Source organism: Coturnix japonica, chromosome 1 (genome assembly GCF_001577835.2).
Source record: "Coturnix japonica isolate 7356 chromosome 1, Coturnix japonica 2.1, whole genome shotgun sequence".
Taxonomy (NCBI): Eukaryota; Metazoa; Chordata; class Aves; order Galliformes; family Phasianidae; genus Coturnix; species Coturnix japonica.
The window spans coordinates 172,193,013-172,214,413 of NC_029516.1; the positions used below are offsets into that span (position 1 = coordinate 172,193,013).

A 21,401-nucleotide genomic window follows, 5' to 3' on the forward strand; every position below is an offset into this window, starting at 1 on the left:
AGTACATTATATTGCTATGCAAGTAATTGATGGTCTACATATAACTTCTTGTTCTGGTGTTGGTTTCTGATGAATCCTTGTAGCCAACAAAGGCTATGTTTTGATTTTTAGGAGATAGAACTAAATATTCTTTAGGTTGCTGTAAACAACAAGAAAAGAGGTGCCAGAACTCTTTTCCCTTCAAGGTTTAAATGCTGTGATTTTCTAGGCTCAGCTGGAGGAGGATGAGTGTCACATGAGGTTTGAATCAGAACATTATAAGCGCTGTCCCATATCAAGTGAAAAAGAAGTTGACTGAGTAGAAGCATTGGATACTACAAGCATTAAGAAGACATATTTTTATAGGCAATTTTGTGTAAAGGTCTCAAAATGTGTATTTCCTTTGTTCCTTGTCTACATGGGCATCATGCTCAAAATGTGCATCTGGTATCTGAAGTGGAGACTGAGGGAAAAGTGTTCAAGAGCTTTTCTTTTTTACTTCCAAATGCAGTTAGCTTTTAGATGCCATACTGAGAAATGCTATAATGCATTAAATAATCAGAGCCTACTGGGCATTAGTCTTTTGGCTTGTGTATACTGTACTCACAAATAAAAGACCACAGCAATAACAACTTCTTTACCTTAAAGAGATAAGTGGAACTAGGCCAAAAATCCAGGGCAGTTCTGGTTAGGCAATGAAATGGAGTGAATTTTCACACACACACACACACACACAAACTATTAGGAGACTGGGTGTAGCAGAAAAAACGCACAAACATTTTCACTGAGGAATTGCTGCAATGTGTATAAAAAATCAGGTTAATTGCTTGCAAGTATTGTAGGAGAGTGACTTTCAAGGATAGGGCAAACTGAATGAGCTCTTGGAAAGGATATGAATAAAAAGCTTCTGTACAATAATCATTCAGGGTAGGTGTCATGTTAGGAAGCTTGTCATGTGGTAAAATTGACTGGGCTGAGGAATACAGCAAAAAGGAGTCCTCGTTGACTGGGGTTAAAAATATACTGATCCCACATTAATGTCTTCAGTTCCATACACACATTTATATGATGACCAAAGGAAGGGAGAAGGTAGCAGTGTATTTCTAGTGATTTCATAGCATGGTGCATAATTGAGTCATTATTCTGAGTTTATGTGGAGGTTTAGGGGTTGAAGGGATGGATTTGGAAAAGTGTTCATTTCAACACGCAAACAGAACTTGCTTTCCCATTGTTAACCTGCAGGGTCGTGTTCAGATGATTTATAAGCTTTCTTTATACTACTTTTATAAATCTATCTAGTGCAAACTTTCTTTGGCAGTGTGAGGTTATTTGAGACAAACTTGAGCATCATTCCAAGACCTTTTTCCTCACCAAGCTGCTTGTAACATTCAGGTTATTGTGCCTCACAGCTAAAATCACAGCTAAGGTGATTTGTAAACTTCCATTTCTAACCCAGACCTTTCCACTGAATTGATGACTTGATTTGAAAGACAGATTTACTCACAGGATGTGTAGTACCTTTCTTGCACGATTAAAACAGAGTGAGCAAGTATGTTTGTACATATAGCACCAGAGCCCAGAGTGGGCAGTAGGGGGTCCTCGAAAGAAATTAAGAGGGGCAGACTCTATTGTCCTATAAAATAGGAACAAATAGTGGAAAAATTATTAAGTGAAATACTTAAGTACTTGAATAAATCAACCTCAGCTCAGCAAAGCACTTAGGACTGTGTTTACTGCCAGTGAAACCCATAGGACTGTGTGCCTACAGTGGGTTTTCCAGCTCATAACATCTTCAAGACAAGACTGTTAGCTATCTGAAAAGCATACTGCATTCATTTAGGAGTTATCAGCCAGTATGGAAGAAGATAGGAGAAAGTCTTTGGATCACAGACTAATAGAACTGTTTGGGTTGGCAGAATAAACCTTGAATGAAAGATCATTCAGTTCCAACCCCCTGCCATTGTCAGGGACACCACGTCACTGTCATACATAGAAAGTAAGACTAAAATGTCTCTGAACCTTAGATTCAATATTTTTATTAAGTAGATGGGTTTCACCTGCCTCTAGAGGCAACCTTAGAGAAATGCAGCTTGCTACATGAAACCCTTTATTTTTTCACATAATAGTAATATTAGATTCTTCTTTTTTCCTGTTTGTGTCTTTTTTCATTCCACCTTCCTTTTCTCATCATACACAAGCTGTGTGACTCAATTTCTCACATGTTCTGCTCTACAATGTATCGTAGAAGTAATAAGGTGCCTTTCTAAATTCTTTTTCTTAGCATTATTATTATTATGCCCAAAGCCAGTATATCCATAGCACCACAGAATTTTCACTCTAGAAAAATACTTCCTGAGCATGCTTCCCTTCCTCATACAAGGCATAGAGTCCTCTTCCCCTCAGTATGCTGTTCTTCTTTGGTACGCTGCCTAGTATAAAGTCTTCTAATGAAAAGTAGAGAGATAAGTCCAATGAGAACCTATATGCAGAGGAAACGGCCTTTTTGAGTTCTCTCTGAATGAATGAAATCTCCTCCTTTTTGCATCCTTGTGCTGTTGTACAAGCAAATACAAAAACGTCCTTTATAACCCAGTTCAGCTAAAAAGTCCAGGGCAATGCTCAGCATAAGAAGGCTAATTAAGGAACCACTCATCCTAACCCCTTTTCTCCAGAGCCTACCATTAGATATCCTCTGTATCTTTGGCTTTTGGCATGCTATCTCCCTTCACCTCTTAATGAGCCCTAGCAAAGGACTTTGTCCTCCAAGCATGGCAGCTAATGAAGCCATTAAAAGGCAGGTCTCTTAACCTCATATTGTCTGAGTATAGCAAGAAGAGGGGAATGCCCTGTGCTGAAACATGAAACAGAACTTAATATGTAATGAAGTCTCAATCTTGACCTATTTAAGCTGGACCAAATATTTCTGGCTAATCAAGAGGCAACAAAACACATTGCAGTAAGACCTTCTTGCTGCAGGTGAGTCATGCTGACTGTGTTTAGAGAATGCTGTTTCCCAGAGGGATCTCAGTGATGCATCAGTACAATCCCAAGCCTATCAAAATATGTTTAAATCTACTATCATGCTTATGTTACCTGATGTTGTCCTTCACTTTCCTCAGATTTAAAGTAATGATTTCACTCTGTTCTGTATGTGGCAGTTGACATTTGGCATACAAGATATTTGCTAGAATCATCCGAAAACTGATCATACAAAGCAAATTACATCTCTGTGTAATAAGTATAGTGATTATGTTTTTCTGGACAGTTGATAATGATTGGACATAGACCTGCATTCCTTTTCAGTCACTTTTTACACAGCTGAGATCCTTAAAACTAGACTGAAGAGTAATAATAAGAATATTGCTTGGTCCTGAATTGTCAGGATAGATACAAAATCATAATCTGTGCATTTAATGAAAAGAGCTGACAATGGAGACTGGGATTTTACAGACTGAAAAGTCTGGCAGAGTATTCCTGGACAAAGGTTGAGGCTGAGCTCGAGTGCTTGTATCTCATGAAATCAAGTGGCTCGATCCCATCCAGAGCTTCTCTCAGCACTTCTGCTGCTAGCCGTGGTTTTGAGGATATGCCAGTTGAGTTTATGGCTGCCCTTGTTCCCCTCTGTGACTTTTAGGAAATACTACTATCCATTGATTTGTTGCCAGACTTCATGAGGTTCACACTCAGAAAGAGATTTACGCATTTACAATTTACTTGAAGCAAATGCAGATTTATCTAACTGTAATGCAGTCTTGCTGGGAACTTTTTCTCAGCTCCTGAGACACTGCAGTGTCTAGAGATGTGTCTTCAGTTTCTTGGGAGAGAATCCCAATTATCAGGTCAATGCAGATGCTATAGGCAGTCATCATCTCAAAGTGAAGAATGAACAGGTATGAGCAATCCAAAGGGATGACAATTTGAGGACAGAGATTTGACAGCCTGAGTGTTTTCATTTTTACAAAGCACAGAATGCCTGGAGTTTGAGAGGGAGACAGATCTTCTCACCATCCATCCCTTCAGCATTTCTTAATGGTCTGACCAGCATGCTTGGAACAGAAAACCTGAAGTTCAGGGTTAAAGGGTCTCAACCCCAGCTCCCTGCTCATCTGTATTTGTTTTCTAGGTCTTTGGTATTTACTTAGGATTTATGCATTTCACTGCTGGAAATGACTGCCAAAATTTTAGGCACTTATCGTAGCCACAGTTACTGTGGCTGGAAATGTTACAAATGTCCTTGATGTTTTTTGAACAAGTTCAGTTTCATGCAATCCCCTGCTGCCTTAAAACTTCCTTTAGCACTAACAATTTAGTGGAACAGTTGTCCTAGAGAAGAGAAACATGTGCAAAAGACTGTTCCAATTGTAGTTAAGTGGAAATCTTTGAAAGAGAGCTTAATTGAGTCCTCATTGATTTAGCTGCCTCCATATTTGGGTAATTCATGTTCCTTTGGAGCTGTCTGGGTTTCAGCTTTTCAGAGATCCTCAGTTCTGCCAAAGAACTGCAGAAGTCACAGCAGGCATCACGATCACAGATTTCCTCAGGAGAGAGGCAATTACAGAGCTGTGGCACTTAACATTAAAAAGAAAGAAAGAAAGAAAATTGCCTGTTTAGCCTATGTGACCTGTTAAAAAACAGTAGTGATCACATCTGTAATATAAAACTATTTGGATGTTCATAACCAGAGGGTAGGTGTCAATGTCTCTATGTCCAGGGGGAGGCCGGTCATACATGGTATCCCCCAGGGTCCATCTTGGGACCAATGCTCTTTACCATCTTTATCATCGACACAGACAGTGGCACTGAGTGTTCCCTTGGTATGTTTGCTGATAACTAACCTTATTGCTGCAGCTGACACAATACAAGGGAGGGACACCATTCAGATTGACCTGGACATGCTCAAAAAGTGTGCATACAATCTAATGAGGTTTAACAAGGCCAAGTGCAAGGTATTGCTCTTGGACCGAGGCATTTCCAGATATGAGTACAGACTGGAACAAAAACTCATAGAGAGCAGCCCTGCTGAGAAAGGCTTGAGAATTCTGGTGAATGAGCCAGCAGTGTGTGCTTCCAGCCCAGAGGGGCCAATGGTGTGCTGGACTGTATCAACAGAAAGGTGGCAGAGGGCAAGAGTAGTGAGCATGTTCAGCTTGGAGAAGTGAAGACTCCAAGGAGATCTTGTTGTGAACTGCCAGTAATGAGAGATACTTTAAAGCAGGAGGAATACTGACTTTTTCTGTGGTCTGGTAGTGACAGTACAAGGTGAAATGGACTTAAACTAAAAGAGGGGAGATTTAGGTTAGATATCAACAAGAAATTATTTACTTAGAGGTGGTGAGGCCCTGGTACATCTGCCCAGAGAGGCTGTGGTTGCCCTATCCTTGGAGGCATTCAAAGCCAGATTGGATGGGTTCCTGGGCAGACTGATTTAGTGGTTGGCAACCCAGCCCACAGCAAGGGGTTGAAACTGAATGATCTTGAAGGTCCCCCTGAACTTAAGCCATTCTATGATTCTATGATTCAGACATTTGCAGATATGCTTAGATAAATCCGGCCTTATTGCAGTGGGAAAATAGTGCAGGTCTCCATAGGGCAGGCAGAAGACCAGGTATTTATCCACCAGTTGAAAAGCAGTCCTCTGTGGCTTCACTTCTTTTTTATAGTCTGGAAAGTTGGATCAAGATTAAAATCAGCATAGTGCACACACCCATCTTTCTGTATGCAGGGAAAATGCTTTAAATTTATTGCACAGCACACTGAAGTCAATGGAAAATCTGCTGCCTGTAGGAGTATGGGTCAATTCACGTCTGTTTACAAGTAACGTTTAGATTTAAGATTTTGTATCAGCTAATGGTAGTGGTTGGATTTTTTTAGTACCAATTTTGTTGTAGGAATGAACAGTGGAGAAAATATTTCAGAAAGCACCCAATAGACCACCACAAAGTTGTGTAGTTCATTGAATTAAGCATATGCTCTATATTCTAATCAGTAGTTAAGGAGACTAAAAGGAATGAACTTTTAGAGAGGAAAGCCTAAGCAAATGCATCTTTATTTTCCAGTGCCTTTTTTCATCTGGAATTGTGCAGATTATACCATGCCCATGCACACATACACCCAGAAAAATAGTTCTCATATATCTTACCAGACAACGTCATATCCCATTGGTCAAACAGCACCAGGGTTAACACAATAGGTGTGATAAAAATTGATTTCCTTGGGCTTATTGGTGTCAACCTTACAAAACAAAGTCTCATGTTAAATTCATGTCATGCCCAAGGCCACCAAGATAAAAAATCCATCCTCGAAAAATGTTCACATAATTCCTCCTCTAGAACATCATTTTCTTCATTTAGGGGTAAGGATGTCACTGTAAAAGCTGGGTGTTACATCAGCTGTCACATGGAATAGGTCTGTTCCTCTCTAAATGAGGGTTGCTCCCCATTAATGCCTGGGAAGTCTTTTTCTTAGATTTAAAGTACACACAAGGAAGAACAAGAGAACTAAACTTCAGTATATGCCATATGAAACCGATAAACATCTACATATTTTAGATTTTAATGACTTAAGGGAAAGATGAGCAACAAGCTGTATGCCAGTGTAAATGATCTTCCTTCAACCAATAGCTTGTTCTTCTCATATCTCTTGGAATTCAGTGAGAAACATTAGTCTGGGGCAACTGAAATTTTGAGTTTCAAAAGCAGACTTTGCTAGATGGCAACAGAATCTGATCTGGTTCAATACTCAAGTTGCAAACCTACTCCCAGAAGCCTTACTTTGTCTCTTAAAAGTCACTGAAAGCCAGGAAATGTTTTGTACCAGCAGAGATTTCATCCTCAGCCTTCCAGAACCATAGCATGCTGATCTGTGAACTTGTGATCTTCCCCATTTTATTTGTGTGCTGAGAAGTTTTCTCTCTAAGGGAATAAAGTATGTGCAGCACTGAGCTCATACACAAGGCTACCAGAGGCTCTGCTTTGTGAATTGGGAAGGAATAAGTGAACTGCAAAACACAGAAGTGTTAACAAGAAACTTATCATTACACAACATAAAGCATTAGATGCCATTTGTATTGTGAGTGCAGATTTTAGCCTGTTCATTCCCAAGGTGAACTCCCCCTTTAAAGTCTTCCAGGGGTTTTATTATCAATAATAGTAATTTATAAAAGCCCTAAAACCACCAGAAAATATGAGCTAAAACTATTCAGGAATATTCTTTTACTCCCTTTCCTTGTGGTGTAGAGACCCCCACGTGGTGGGGAAAAAGAAAGGTAATAATTGAGATGAGCTGTAGTTGTTTTTGCTGGTAGTCTGCTTCTTCAAAAGTCAGAATATCTTTGTGGTTAGTAGATAAAAAATAAAAAGAACAAACCCCAGATGGTAAGTTGGGGGAGAAATCTCACAGTAAAACAGAAAGTAGAATCATAGAACCATAGAATCACCTATGTTGGAAAAGACCTCTAAATTCATGCAGTCCAAACATCTACCCATCACCAATATTTCCCCACTAAACCATGTCCCCCAGTACCACATTTGAATGTTTCTTAAATATCCCCAGGGCTGGTGACTCCACTACCTCCCTGGGTGGCTCATTCCAGTGCCTGACCACTTGTTTGGAGAAGAAAGTTTTCCTAACATCCAACTTGTATCTCCCCTGGCACAACTTGAGGCCATTCCCTTTTGTCCTATCTCTAGTTACACAGGAAAAGAGGCCAACCCCCACCTCACCACAACCTCCTTTCAGGTAGTTAAGGTGTCCCCTGAGCCTCCTCTTCTCCAGACTAAACAATCCCAGTTCCCTCAGCTGCTCCTCATAAGGCTTGTACAACTTATGTTTCAAACATGAATTCACTTACAGCCTGATGGTTGAAAAATAGGCTTAGCTTGTTCCCCTGGGCAACCAGAGATCCATCAAAACTCTCTCATCTTTGGGATCTGTTTAGGATCTTACTTTTATCCACTTTTCTGCTCGCAGCAGTCCACTCAGTGTTGATCAGATACGGGGACCAAGGCAGAGACTGAAGGAACTTAAAACCTGCCTTCTAGCTTTCATTTCAAACTTGGCCAAAAACAGTGGAAGTGGTGATGTCATCGTCTGTCTCCGGCCATTAGATCACAGAATGTTTCGTCTGATTAGATCATGTCTCAAGCTTAGAACAGTGTACGTTCAGTGGTGTGAGAAGCAGTCCCAAGTCTTCAATGACCTTAGGCTTCTTTCTCTCATATCTGTTCCTCTAGCATCAGTTCCAAGTTATGGACCCCTCAAAGGGCCATAAGAAGACTGTTCCATTTTTATGTTTATTTTCTACAATAATTGGAGATAATTCCCAGCCTGCCAGTTTTAGTTCAGCATTCTTTCCTATCTCCAGTGTGACCTCAGCAGTCACACCATGAGCTCAAAAGTTCTTTTATTTGGATCAATTACCTTCTGTGTTGTGGACTTCTCTGGCTGAAAACAGCATGATATACCAGATCGTGTTACCCATGTTAATTTGGGTAATATAAAAAATAAAGGGTTTACAGTACCACAACAAGCTGCTACATTCCATGGCTAAATCAAGTCACTGTTAAAACAGTGGATGGCTAAGTAATTTGCAAGTTTGCTTGTATCACTGAAAATGTATGCATCTCTGATGACCAAATTTTGCCTATTTCTCTGTTTTTGAATGGGGGAACTTTACAGTTTCTAGACTTAAATCTTTTGACCACATAGATGTCCTCTCAGTTTTGTGAGTGTCGGGCATGGCTTCAGAATATTCCCTCTTTTTATAATACTACTGCTGGAATATCAGCAAGATGGATACTTGTGCATAGGCAGGCTGTTCCTATCATCTACTATGGTGGAGTTAAATCAGACTCTTCCCTTTAACTTCACTCATTGTCTGGGAAAGGATGGTCCTACCTACCGTGGCATGGCTTCTGCACTGGCATTAAGTCAGTTCCATGCTGGAGCTGGTGGTTCCTACCACTGTGACCCTGTGCTCTGACCCATGTAGAATTCATGTTGTCTAGAACATGAAACCCCTTCTGCAATGTGTTTCTGGGTGTTTCCAGCTTTCTGAAGTCATGTCTTGTTCCAAAAGAAAATGGATGAGACGAAATATAAGGGGAAGATATCTCAGAGTCAGTGAAATAGGATAACATAACCTAGAATAGAATAAAGTAACCAAAAACCAGAGGTCATCATGCAGTGTATGTGGAGGACCAGTAACCCATAATATAATAGCCTGACTGAAGTGGATACAGCGGACTTAAGATTAGTTCTCTGCCCCCTCCAAGTTCTGAAATGTTCATGCTCCATATAACAATTTGCACTAATGAGCACCTTTCTAATGATCTTGACAGATAAAAATGTGAAAGGGTTTTGAAGAAAGCTTTTCTTTTCCATAAAGATAGTCCTTCCAGACCAGTGTTGAGGCATATTGGCAGCACAGAGAATACATCCCATTTGCATTGATAGGCAGAGACGTCAGCTCCCACATATGTCAGCAAGGAGAAAAATTAATAAAAATGATGTTTCAAAGTTCACAGAACCATAGAATCATAGAATGGCCTGGGTTGAAAAGGACCACAATGATCATCTGGTTTCAACCTCCCTGCTATGTGCAGGGTCGCCAACCTCCAGACCAGGCTGCCCAGAGCCACATCCAGCCTGGCCTTGAATGCCTCCAGGGATGGGGCATCCAAAGCCACCTTGGGCAACCTGTTCCAGTGCGTCACCACCCTCTGGGTGAAAAACTTCCTCCTAAAGTTCTTCAGTAAAAAGTTGTCTGAGGTAAAAGAAAAACCTGTTCTGAGCTCAGAGTAAGGGAAGCCCAAGCAAATCTAGGTTGTAATTACTTCTGCACACACATTAGAAAGTGCTGTTATAATTTATTTTAGACAAAACCAAACTGCACAGAATTAAGAAAGAAATTGTTTTTTTTTAATGACTGTAAGCACGAGCAAAAGGCTCAACTGTCAAATGATCTTTTTATGGATACCAGGAGGAAATTAACATCAGCCCAGAGAAGAATCTGTGTTAGGAACTTCATTTAATGCTCCAGGAATTGTTTCTTCTCTGGGAAGCTTTAACTCACATCCTGGAAAGTACAGAGAACCAATTAAACTTCAAAGAGGAAAACATAATCCTGTACTTTGGGATATTTATTTTTATTCAGCAAATCTTAGCTCCAAGTCTGAAGGCCGTCAGTACCTGGCATTTCATGTCCTGCTATTCAACAGCGAGACACAGTTTCAAATAAAGTTCAGAATAATAAATAAAGGGAAGATTGACAGGAATACAAAAGTAAATCACAGCTATAGAGGAGATGCCACAGACAAAATGTGATGGTCAGTCGCTAACATTTAAGGCAAGGATGAAAATTGGGTATAAATAGCGTAGAAAATAGAGGCAGATAAAAGACAGCGGACCAGTTTAATGGAATTTCATCTCACAGAGTTATAGCGTTTCAGATAGAAACTGGAAAACCTTCATGCAAATATGGAACAAGCTGAAATTGCACTTAGAAGGGAGATTTTCTTAAATTTGTGGCACTGTACCATTGTACGTTGTGCAGCCATGTAGGCAGGGTAAGAGCTTTGATACACTGCCATGGGGAATGCTAATGACTCCTTCTGCTCTCATTGATGTTCCCCATGAGTCCCCCTATGCTAGGTGCTGTACATTTACAGCACAAAAGACTCAGTCCTGGACAAACAGTGGATGGAAATGACCAAGCCCAACTCATTCTTTGCTCCTTACAGAGTTCAAAGGCAGTTCCCAGAGCACTTACAAGGCAGCTCTCCTGGATCTGCCCAGCACCAGGTGAGCAGCTGCTCTGAGAACTTTTAATCTCCAAGTTAGCTCAGAGCCACTGAGATTCTTGATCCGAGTCTGTGGAGAGATGACACCTAGAAAGGGATTTTCAGGAACCTTTTAGTTAAACACAGGGCTGCTTATGCAAGCAAAGATCTAAATAGCAAGAGGAGAGTGGGGGAAAGAGCTGAAGCAGGGTTAAGCTTTTGTGCATAGCTGAGGGACAAAGAAAGGTGCCTTCTTTTATTGGGGATTTCCACCAAATGCTCCTGTATAGGTGCTCCTGCAGGGCTTCAGGTGCAGTAGGTTAAAACTGAGGTGTCCCAAGTCACCCTTTGAAGCCCTGCTGCATCTTTACCTGGTGAGGGATGATAGCAGAGCTGATGGATTCATTTTCTGTCTCTGGAGGGCATCCTTTAATCTTGATTTCATCATGCATGGAAAGAAAAGACATAACTGTTACCTTACAGGTATATTCTGAGCTGTGTAACTGAGATCCTTGAGCAGGGCAGAAAGGCAGAAAGTTGTCTCAGTAGCAGTGGTTTAACTGCACTTGTAAAAGCAAACAGCTTTTCTACTTACTGACATAAATAATAATTACTCAAATATTAGTATTACTTACGTAATTGATATATTTTAAATGAGAGAAAGCAAACAGCTAATTTGTATGAAGGCATTAAAAATGCAGATCTTGCATACAGCGTCCAAGGTAATAATGATCGCTTAGACATTACTACTACCTAAATAATCAATACATTTTGAAAACAATAAGCCAACAGTTCATTTGTATAATGACATTAAATTATGCAGACCTTGCTTTGGGTCATAAGCTCTGAAGGAAAAGAGAAACGACCTTCAAGCAGTGACATTGCCACACATTGCAGGCCTGCTCCCAGTGCTTACTGGAGAGGGATGCTCTTCAGAGGACTCCATGCTGGGATGACACTCTGCTACTAGGGTGGCAAGGACAGAGAATTCATATCTCTCTTTTTCTGCTGCTCCACAATTTAAACTTCTCCTTATGATGTTATTTAAGATGTTTTGAACATCTAATTAGCATTGTGCTATCTTCAGTTTCAACCCAGGAGTTCATATGTCACTCCAGAGTTACCAAATCACATAGACAAGAGTTTCATCACACTGGAAATTATGTTTCATTACAAAGCATGTATTTAGCACTCATGGTGATTACGAACCTTTTGTTTCTCACCATCCATCTCTCTCTATCAGATGCTTTTCCCAGAAACTCTCCATGATTTGCCTTCTAAAGCAAAGGCAGGTTAGGAAAACAAGGCTCAGCTCTTCACCAACTATTGCCTTTCAGCTCTGAGTGGCGCCTTCCTCCTGTGCCTCTTTTCTGGAACAGTCTGAGGCTGGAAATTGCCACAAATGAGCCAAGACAGAACTGGAAAATCCCAGTTAAGACAGATTTTTAATTATTAAATTTTCTATTAATGCGTTGAAGGTCAGTGGAACTGCCCCAGTTTTCAGGGAGCTCTGAGCAATTTCACCTGATCTAATATTTTAGCACTAAATCCATATTTATTAAAGGATTTAGCAGGCAGGTCAGAAGCTGCTAAAGCTCTGATTCCGCATCACATGAATGCTAAAGAAAAAATTTCATCTGCATTGCTGTTCTCTAAGCTGGAGAGCTTTAAACTGTTGTCAAGCCAATTTTAGGATTTTAGGGTAGAGGTAAACATGTAAAAATGGATTTGCCATAAATTAAGCACAAATTGACATCATTATCCCTCTTTCTCAGCCCAATTCTTTAATGTAATGTGAAAATAATATGAAAGTCTGGATTACTCCACATCCTGTATTGGAAGCTACCGTGTCTGTTATATCAATTAAAAAGGGCAGTGAACAAAGCATTACATTGCTGGCTAGTGTTTGATACATTTCTTTTCCCATTTTGCTTCTGAAATATCAAAGGGAACAAAGCAGACATTTTATTCTTAAGGGGACAGATTTGGGTCAGCTTTAAACAGAATATGCCAAAAAACAAAAAAACAAACAAAAAAAAAACCCACCACAGAATCAGGTACAAGGTTTGTATTTGTAAGAATAATTGCTTTAGTATTCTTACTTCTGAACTGTCGTTAATGGATTGTGACCTCATTACACCTGGCACGGTGCAAACGCAGAACAAAAAGCATAATCCTGGCCTCAGATAGCTGAGATCCATAAACATTAAGCAAACAACAACAGCCAGAGACATGCTGACGGAGGCAGAACAAAGCCAGAACACAATTTTGGTCCATGCAATACACAGCAGTTAAAGTGTATCAGTGGCCACTGTCAAGATTCTGAGCAATATTGAGGCAGCTTTATGGACCAGAGGAAAGATGTCTTGAGGGGACAAGGCAAAAAAAAAGCCAACTAAAACAACTCTACACGCTTGTACAAAAACTAACCAGCAGTTTGGTCTCCTAGGGAGGCTCCCCGCTGGGATGAGTGGTGGTGAAGTAAAGTAGGTCTTGAAACAGGAGACAAATAAAATCTTGTTGATTATTTGCATGAAAATAACCAGAATCCTGATCATAGAATCATAGAATTACTCAGGTTGGAAAAGACCTCAAAGATCATCAAGTCCAACCGCAGCCTAACCATAGTACCCTAAATCTAACAACCCTCTGCTAAATCTTATCTCTGAGCACCACATCCAAATGGCTCTTAAACACATCCAGGGATGGTGACTCAACCACCTCCCTTGGGAGCCTATTCCAGTGCTTAACAACCCTTTCAAAGTCTACCCTCAAAGTCTGGGTAATTCCTTCACTGGTGTGTGGGCTGATTGTGCCTTGTAAAGACACTGAGGTTCATATCCACATTTAGAATTGGGTGGAGTTTGCAAAACTCTCAATTTGCTCAGAAGATCCCCTTGCTTCAAGGAACTGAAGGCATCTCTATGGGCTGGATGGCAATATGAAGTAAAACACAATGCACCGCTAGGAAGGGATAAAGCGTGGCTAATCTATTCATACAAACTGTAAAGGAGATTAGAGATGAAAGGAAATACTTAGTCACCTTTTGGGAACAGCTGGTGTGAAAATATTTAACAGTCAGTGCTTTTACGCACAAGCACTGCATCCTCACTAAGCTTAAATAGGCAGAGCAATGTAATGCAGCCAGCCAGTCTGTGAACACCTAGTACAGGAGAATTAACAGCTTTCCTTCTCATTTGCTCACATAGATCAGATGTTAGCTAATCATGTCCTCTAATTTTAACAATGGAATTGGGAAATGTACCAAAAAAGTACATCTTGTATTAAGAACAGAGGTGGCAAATTCTGTGCCTGGAACTGATAGAACAAGAAACTATTCACCTGTCCTCTTTTGTAAATCAAAACCCCACTAGCCTTCAGCTGCCCAAAAAAGACCTGGATTTGAGTGCAAACTCAATCTGAAATCCATTTTGTTCATTTCTTTGAGTGCCACCAAATAAAGTGAAAGCTACTCAGGCAGTTTAATCACCTATGAGATACTGTGAGCATTTTGGAGCTCAGTGTTATAAGGGCTGATGTATATAGCACAATGGGTGTTGTAGGGCTATTCGTATTGAATGGTTCCCATCTATCTTTAAACTGGCAGCTAAAGGGAGGATTTAGTTTTGAGAGTTCCTGGCTCCTGGTTCCCTGTCAGAAATAATTAAACTGCATTTTAGGGAGACTGTCATAAGTAGTTTGTTTCACAAGTGTTTTTCACAGCTGAGGTTCTCTATTATAGTTTTTGGGGCCCGGGAATGCACACTACCTTATGTATCCCTTATATATGAGTTGTGTGTTCACAGCCTGGAGCTTGCACTCTCTAATGGGATGACTGGGGTCTCAGAAAGTGAGAGATGAACCCCCAAACATCCCCAGCATTGCAGTTCTGGATTGGGCTCAGATCTCATTGCAGGCCATAAGCACGTGGCCTCATCCTGTTCCCTGACAGCAAATAGTCTGAGAAATGGTTCAGTTGAGATGTAAACATCCCTGTGGGTTTTCCACCCCTTTTCATAGGATTGTCTCCACATTGATTCTGCCTTTCAAAAAGTGCTTTTTTTTTTTTCCCCCTTTATTTAATCTCTTCACCATTTCTGAATGTCACTCCATTATCCTAGTTTCACACCTTTAAATAACTCCAAGAAGGCTTCTGAATATCACTCAAAATAGCTTCCTTTTGTCCCTGCTTTTTCTTTTCTTTTTTTTTTTTCCTTTTTCTTTCTTTTTTTTCTCCCAGCCTGTAGATATCTTATCTTCCATGACCTGTCATTTCCCTGACAGACAGGACTGAGGACATCAGGATATCCAGGAGGTCCTATGCTGGTCACAGGGTTCACATGTACACGCAGACCCATCACTTTGCTTCTTTATGTCTTGTTTGTCTGTGAAAAATGGAAATAACAAAGTATAAAATAGCTATCCACTACTATTCGAACTGATTAATATCCCTGCACAGAAGAGAAAATATTGAATAGACAGTCTTTAAAATGTCATTATGGATTTGGGTTGAAGTACCAGCAGTACTTACATAGTAAGAAGCATCTAAGAGCATTTGGAGGCATCTGAGCTACTGCAGCAAAAGGAGTTGGTCCAGATGACCTTTAAGGGTCCCTTCCATCTCAAAAGACTAGGATACTATGAGTTTGGCTGGAAATGATTCCACTACTAGTAGCTTCCTGCTACTGGTGATATTAATCAGCAGAACACTAATGCAAACCTATGGAAGGCTGAATTTCAGTCAGGTGTGATGTTAATGCAGGCTGAGTAGTTTTGAATATTTTATGTGCAGCCAGTGACCTGAAGTAAATGTCTTGTATAATACCAGTCTCCCCACCACCACAAGCCTCGAGGCTTGAGTTCTGTGCTTAATACGCTCTGAGGCACAAAGAGAGGCACTGGGGATGGGCTGGTACAGACAGCATCTGAGATATTCACTCTGGGGAAACAGGAGTGGGAGAAAAAGGGTTTGAATACAAAATGTTTGGGACAGCTTGCTCCAGTTTAGGTGCAGGAGTTGGAGAGGAGGCGGATCACCAAAATACACTCTGAATTGCCACTGGGATGGAAAACAGGAGTTCTGTGTATGAGATTGAAAGCAAACAGTCAGGTGATGAGAAGAAGAAAGAAAAGCATTTCATTTCATCAGTGATATAACACCATGTCGGTATTTGGTTGTGACTTTTTCAGTGAGATCAGTGCTATGTTGTGGCAGTAACAGATGCTTTAACACCTGAATCATGGGTATCTGTTCTCCACCAGACCTCAGTTTTTCCAGACAAGTACATTGCAGATGAAACACAGTGCACTCCCCCAAATCCATGCCAAGTTTTTGCGAGGTTTTAGCCAAATGCTTGATTCTGGGTCAAAATGTTATGCATATCTGTGTCATGGTACTCACTGGGGCTCACAGAGGGTGGGAAAGGCCAGCACCTCTGAAAGTCAACAACCTTTAGCTCTTCTCTTTTTAGGAGATGATGACTGAAATACCCAGTCCTGACTCCCTTCTTCCATTAACTCCAGTATGACTTGGGAACAAGCACCATCCTACAAACCCCAGTTCGTGTAGCTCATAAAAAGAGCATGGAGGTATCTCCAGAGCCCTGAGAAGAGATTTTTAATGGGGTGGCAGGAGAACAGAGACGGAGCAGATGAGCATACTCAGCATAAATAGAAATAATCTATATTAATATTAAACAGAGAAAGGATTTAATGAATCCCATCCCCAGAACCATGGGTTGACAAGCCATGAACAGGCGCTGCCAGCACATAACTTCAACATCAGTGGTTTATCAGCACATTGTTTCCACACTTAACCAAACTTTAATTAAATGTGACTTTTGTTCTGCTTATTGGAAGAGCCTTCCCCTTTGGTTTTAGCGAACACAAAAGCTCGAGGAGTGCAAGAGCATTAGAAAGCAAATAGGGGGATCAATCACAGGAGACCTCTGCAAGCCATGTCTATCCCTTTTTTTGTAATATACTTATTAGATGCTTATTGTCTGGTAGGCTTAGTGTTACGGGCTCCAGGAATTCCTTTCATTGCCCTGTAAGGCGAGGTAGTGAAGTGTGGCTGCTTTTCTTCACAATAACGTTCTGGATTTTCCCCCCACCCTCTCCCTTCTCTCCTCCCTTATTCCCTCCTCTCTCTTCTCTCCTCTCCCACAGAGATTTGTGCAGCAGACTGCGGAGGACACGGAGTTTGCGTCGGAGGCACCTGCCGCTGCGAGGAGGGCTGGATGGGCACAGCCTGTGATCAGCGAGCGTGTCACCCACGCTGCAATGAACACGGGACATGCCGGGATGGCAAGTGTGAATGCAGCCCAGGCTGGAACGGAGAGCACTGCACTATTGGTAGGGAGAAAGAAAAACCGACTGCTTTTCAAAGAGTAATCGATGATCAGGGAGGAGGAAAGAAGCATGCTTAATTGAATATGTGTGACTTAGTGTAGCATGAGCACCTTTGTTCTTGGATTTCAAGTTCTGACATCACACATTTTCACGTGGGAGCAAAATGTCCTTTCATTTGTTGATGACATGCTGATATGTGTTTTTTTATGATCAGACTCAAAGTACACCTACGTGGTGTTTGATCTGGAGTCAAGCTGTCAAATGGCAGCTAGGTGCTTTCTGAACATCCCGTTTTGCCTTTCTGTGGCCTTCAAGACTTCACCCTTAGTATGCTGGCAGCTTAGAAACATGCTTCTGGTTTGAAGCTTTCTATTCCCTTCATTTGCTTCATTATTTGCACTGCCTTGCTTGGAAGCTGCAGTCGAACAGGTTCTGTCTGGTACTGAATGCTGCCTTGCATGACCCTTGTCTGCTCTGCTACCTCTCTAACCATTTTGTTGTCCTCTCTGTTTGGCTCTGTATTCCTCCTGCACCTGGCACTTACCTTGAGCTCGCAGTCGCATGTCTGTTTTTATTTAGCAGTAAAGTACCACCAACATACTGAAATCATGCAAGGAATGCAGTTCATACATTAAGCAGTTTGCCGCATCATTACTAAGTGGGCTCCTGTTTGCCTTCCTCCTCCATCTCTTAATTCTTCGATGCACTTTCCATGTTTCCTTTTCTAATGACTGTCACATGCTCAAACACTTTATTCTCCATTCCATAGTCAAGCTACAAAATCAGGAGCTTTATAACTCCCCAAATACTGTTTGTTTTACATGAATAGAAAACTAATTGAGTTGATCCAGTTCCACTGTCAATAATTCCTGTGTGAACCTGAAGAAACTCAGTCAACTTTAGAAGAGTTATTTCAGAGTGAGAATTCTTCTCCGGGCACTTTGTTTTAATCAGCTTTTTGAAGATAAGAAAATCTGCTTCGATATGGCTTTCCTCATGCAGTGATACCTATAAAACACACTGCAACAGAATTAACCACTAGCAATACCTGGGCAAAAGCTGAAACAGTTATCCCTGTAGATGCTCCAGTTGCATGTAGTCATCCCCTGGTGTTGCTTGAACATCAGGTAAGCTTGCACACGTAAAGGCAGGCGGGAAATGAAGCCTGATCACAATATTTTAATTCCAGCATTAGGATGATGGTTCAAACCATATCTGTGGCTCAATTCTGCTTATCATTTATTTATGCTAATGTCACCCTACCACATTATGGTCTCCACATGCATCCCTTAATGAAAAATATCTAGCTTTAAAAACTTCCTCTGTCTCATTAGACGTTACATTCTTTCTGCTTTCTTGTCTACATCCTTAACAGCTTTCATTTCTTTTCATGAGGAAGGCATAAAAAAAAAACCCAACAAAAAAAACCCTCTCTTAAATGACTTCAGAATGAAAAGGGAGCAGGCCTGTGTTAATTGGAATCCTGTCTTTTCGTAATATTACTTTATAGCCTTGTGTTCAAGCACTTTGATTTGGAAAGCTACACAGATTCATGAAAGGGTTTTAAAAGAAAAAACAAAAATGTTCAGCAAAAGGCACCAAATCCAGGGGACAATTTTATGTGAAAGGCATTTATGCACATAAAGCCTGATTCATTCCCTCAGTGCCATTTTATTAGTTCTCTTGCAAAACCAAAATGCCACTAGTTCAGTGTATGATATTTCTCCACATCACTGATATGCCTGGGCTGATTTCAAACAACAAGCTTTTATCTTTCCTGGTAATTAAATTTACCCCCATTATTTTTGCTATTCCTCACTCTAAACATTAAGAGTCCTTGTTATCCTGGGAAAGGCCAGCACCGCAATGCAGTCAGCACTGAGGGTGCACTGTCATTGTGTATGGTGCTGCCTTCCTATTGCCGTGCCATGCTGGGTTCACAATCGCTCTTTAATACCCAGAGTGCTGGAGCAATTCTGTTTCTTTTCACTTCCCCTCCCTCCTCATCTTCTTGCATGGTAATTTAGCAACAAATCTGTACAGTTTCATACCTCTGATGATGTAAACTGTATTTCCTACGGAATATTTCACTTATGTAAAGGCAATTTGGCAAAGCCATAAATACCCAAGAAAATTGAATGGCTTTGGAAGGAGTACTAAGCGATATTGGCACAGATGAAAGGACATTGACTTGGAATTACGTACATGAAGTATGTGGAAAGCATTCCCTTGTCCCTGTGTAATTTCCCTGCATGACATCTTGTTCTGTTGATAGTAATTCCTTCTATGTCTGTGTCATGGCCCAGTTTGCTCTAGCACTGACAAGCATAAGATCCCATTGCTGAAGTGACGCTTTTACAGTATTACCACGTGTGCTGGTAACATGGTAGAAATGGATGATACCAGTAAAGTAGACTTCTTCCATTTCCTGTTGAGCATGTTTGAGAGTAAGAAATCCGTTTGTTTTGTAGGTCATAGGAGGCTCTTTCTTATGGCATACAAGGGAACTGTGATCCTGGTGGATTAATTCTGTTTGCTCATACAAAGAGTCATGTTACCAAATATACTAGCTTGATTGCTCACATTCAGAGATTTCATTAGACAAACCCCAGTTAATTCCCAACCAGGAAATTGATGCAGAAGTGTGCATTCATCATTCTAACTCAGCAAACTTAGCACATGCAGGCATAAGTGTAGAACAGAAAGTTGATTGTAAAACTGCGGGAAGCATGAAACCCAGCAGAATGGTTCAATTGGTTTACTCTAATATTTTAAAGGAGAAAACATCATTACAATACCCATTATATAAGACACCTGTGTTAGGGCTCTCCAGCATATTCCAAATTTCCTTCCAGTTAGAAACACTGAAAAAAACTGACTTTCTTCTATTCCAGCCCAAAACATGCCAGCGGCATCCAGGGAGCACAGCGGGTTCTAGGAACACTGAGTTTAAAGGTGAAACCAACCCTTTCATTGGAGGCCCTGAAAGAGCAAATCGAAAGTCAGCTCTGTGGCAGGCTATTGTTTCACAAGAGGCACCACAGGAAATTCCCCGAGTAGAATAAACAGCTCCAGAGCTTCTCTAGGGCCTCAGATTCCATACAGCTGATGATACAGCCTGGAGAGTGCTCCAGGTGCTGCCACAGAAGCACAACATCAGGTTTAGTGAGCCTACACTCAGTGGACATCTTATACTGAATCTGATGTGAATCTCTCTGTATGATGTTTTACCAGTAAACAAGCCTTGATTCTTTGATTCCTATTAGGATTATTTGGAAATAAGAGCAGAAAGGGGTTCCCTGTGTACATACTTAAGGCAAAGCTGAGATATTCAGGGCTGGGACACGAGGCCTGAGCCATTGCTTGGAGTTCCACTGCTGCATCTGAACACTGTGGGATCTCTCCAGAGCCCTAAGGGGCCAGCAGTGAGCTCTCCAAATACATGCAGGTCCACCCAGCAGGTTTTCAAAGCACCTAATTCCCATCAATCTCTGCAGAAAAATGCTTGCTCAACTCCTTTTGGAAATCTGGTCTTGGCATGTACACCTGATGTATGCAGTAACGATGCCTAGACAGACAATCTGTCCCACACGGTCTTCTGCTTATGGTGCCATTAAGCTGCTTTATGGTTGACTTAGCAAAACTCTGATTTTTGAGAAATCTGCCTTTTCCAATTTGCCTTTCATCAGTCTTCTTGCATAAACAGTCACACATGTTCTGAATAGCTGGGCTTGTAATCGTTGCCCTCTGTTTCTCCTCAAGCAGCTGGAATCCAGACAAAGCACATTGCAGGTGGATTCTGCTCTCTTTTCCCAGTTTTCTAACAAGTCACTCATGCCTTTTAATGTAGTTTGGTCTATGTGCAACCCAGCATAAAATAAGCCCACCTGTGTGGGGTGGCCTCAGCCCAATAGTAGATGCTCAGCTCTCTGCAGCACACCCCGTATCCAGAGCAGAAGCTGAGCTGGGCTGGACCTGTGGCACCCACTTTGTCTGGATGGGCACCTCTGGGCAGTAGAAAGCCATTTTCATAACTTTCAATGGAAAATGTGACCTTACAGCTTTGTTCCAACATGATTTTGCATAAGCTAGTGGTAGAATCACACAATCAGAGAATCACAGAATTGTTTGAGTTGGATGGGACCCATAAAGGTCACCTAATCCAGCTCCCCTGCAATGAACAGGTAATCTGGCCTTGAGCAGTTTAACACCATGTCTGGCAGTGAGTATGAACCACAGAACTTCAAAGATGATATTTTCCCTGCCCCTCTGGCATAAACTTCTTCTGCCTTC

At 41.1% G+C, this 21,401-nt stretch overlaps 1 protein-coding gene across 16 annotated transcripts in view; it reads left to right on the forward strand.

Moving 5' to 3' along the window:
• TENM4 (teneurin transmembrane protein 4) overlaps positions 1-21,401 on the forward strand; it is a 1,512,248-nt gene that overhangs the window by 1,373,356 nt on the left and 117,491 nt on the right. For all 16 annotated transcript variants that reach the window (XM_032442260.1, XM_032442267.1, XM_032442273.1 and 13 more), the window contains one exon: positions 16,926-17,111. In XM_032442260.1, coding sequence (XP_032298151.1) covers positions 16,926-17,111 — 186 coding nt within the window. The remainder of the gene's footprint in view (positions 1-16,925; positions 17,112-21,401) is intronic.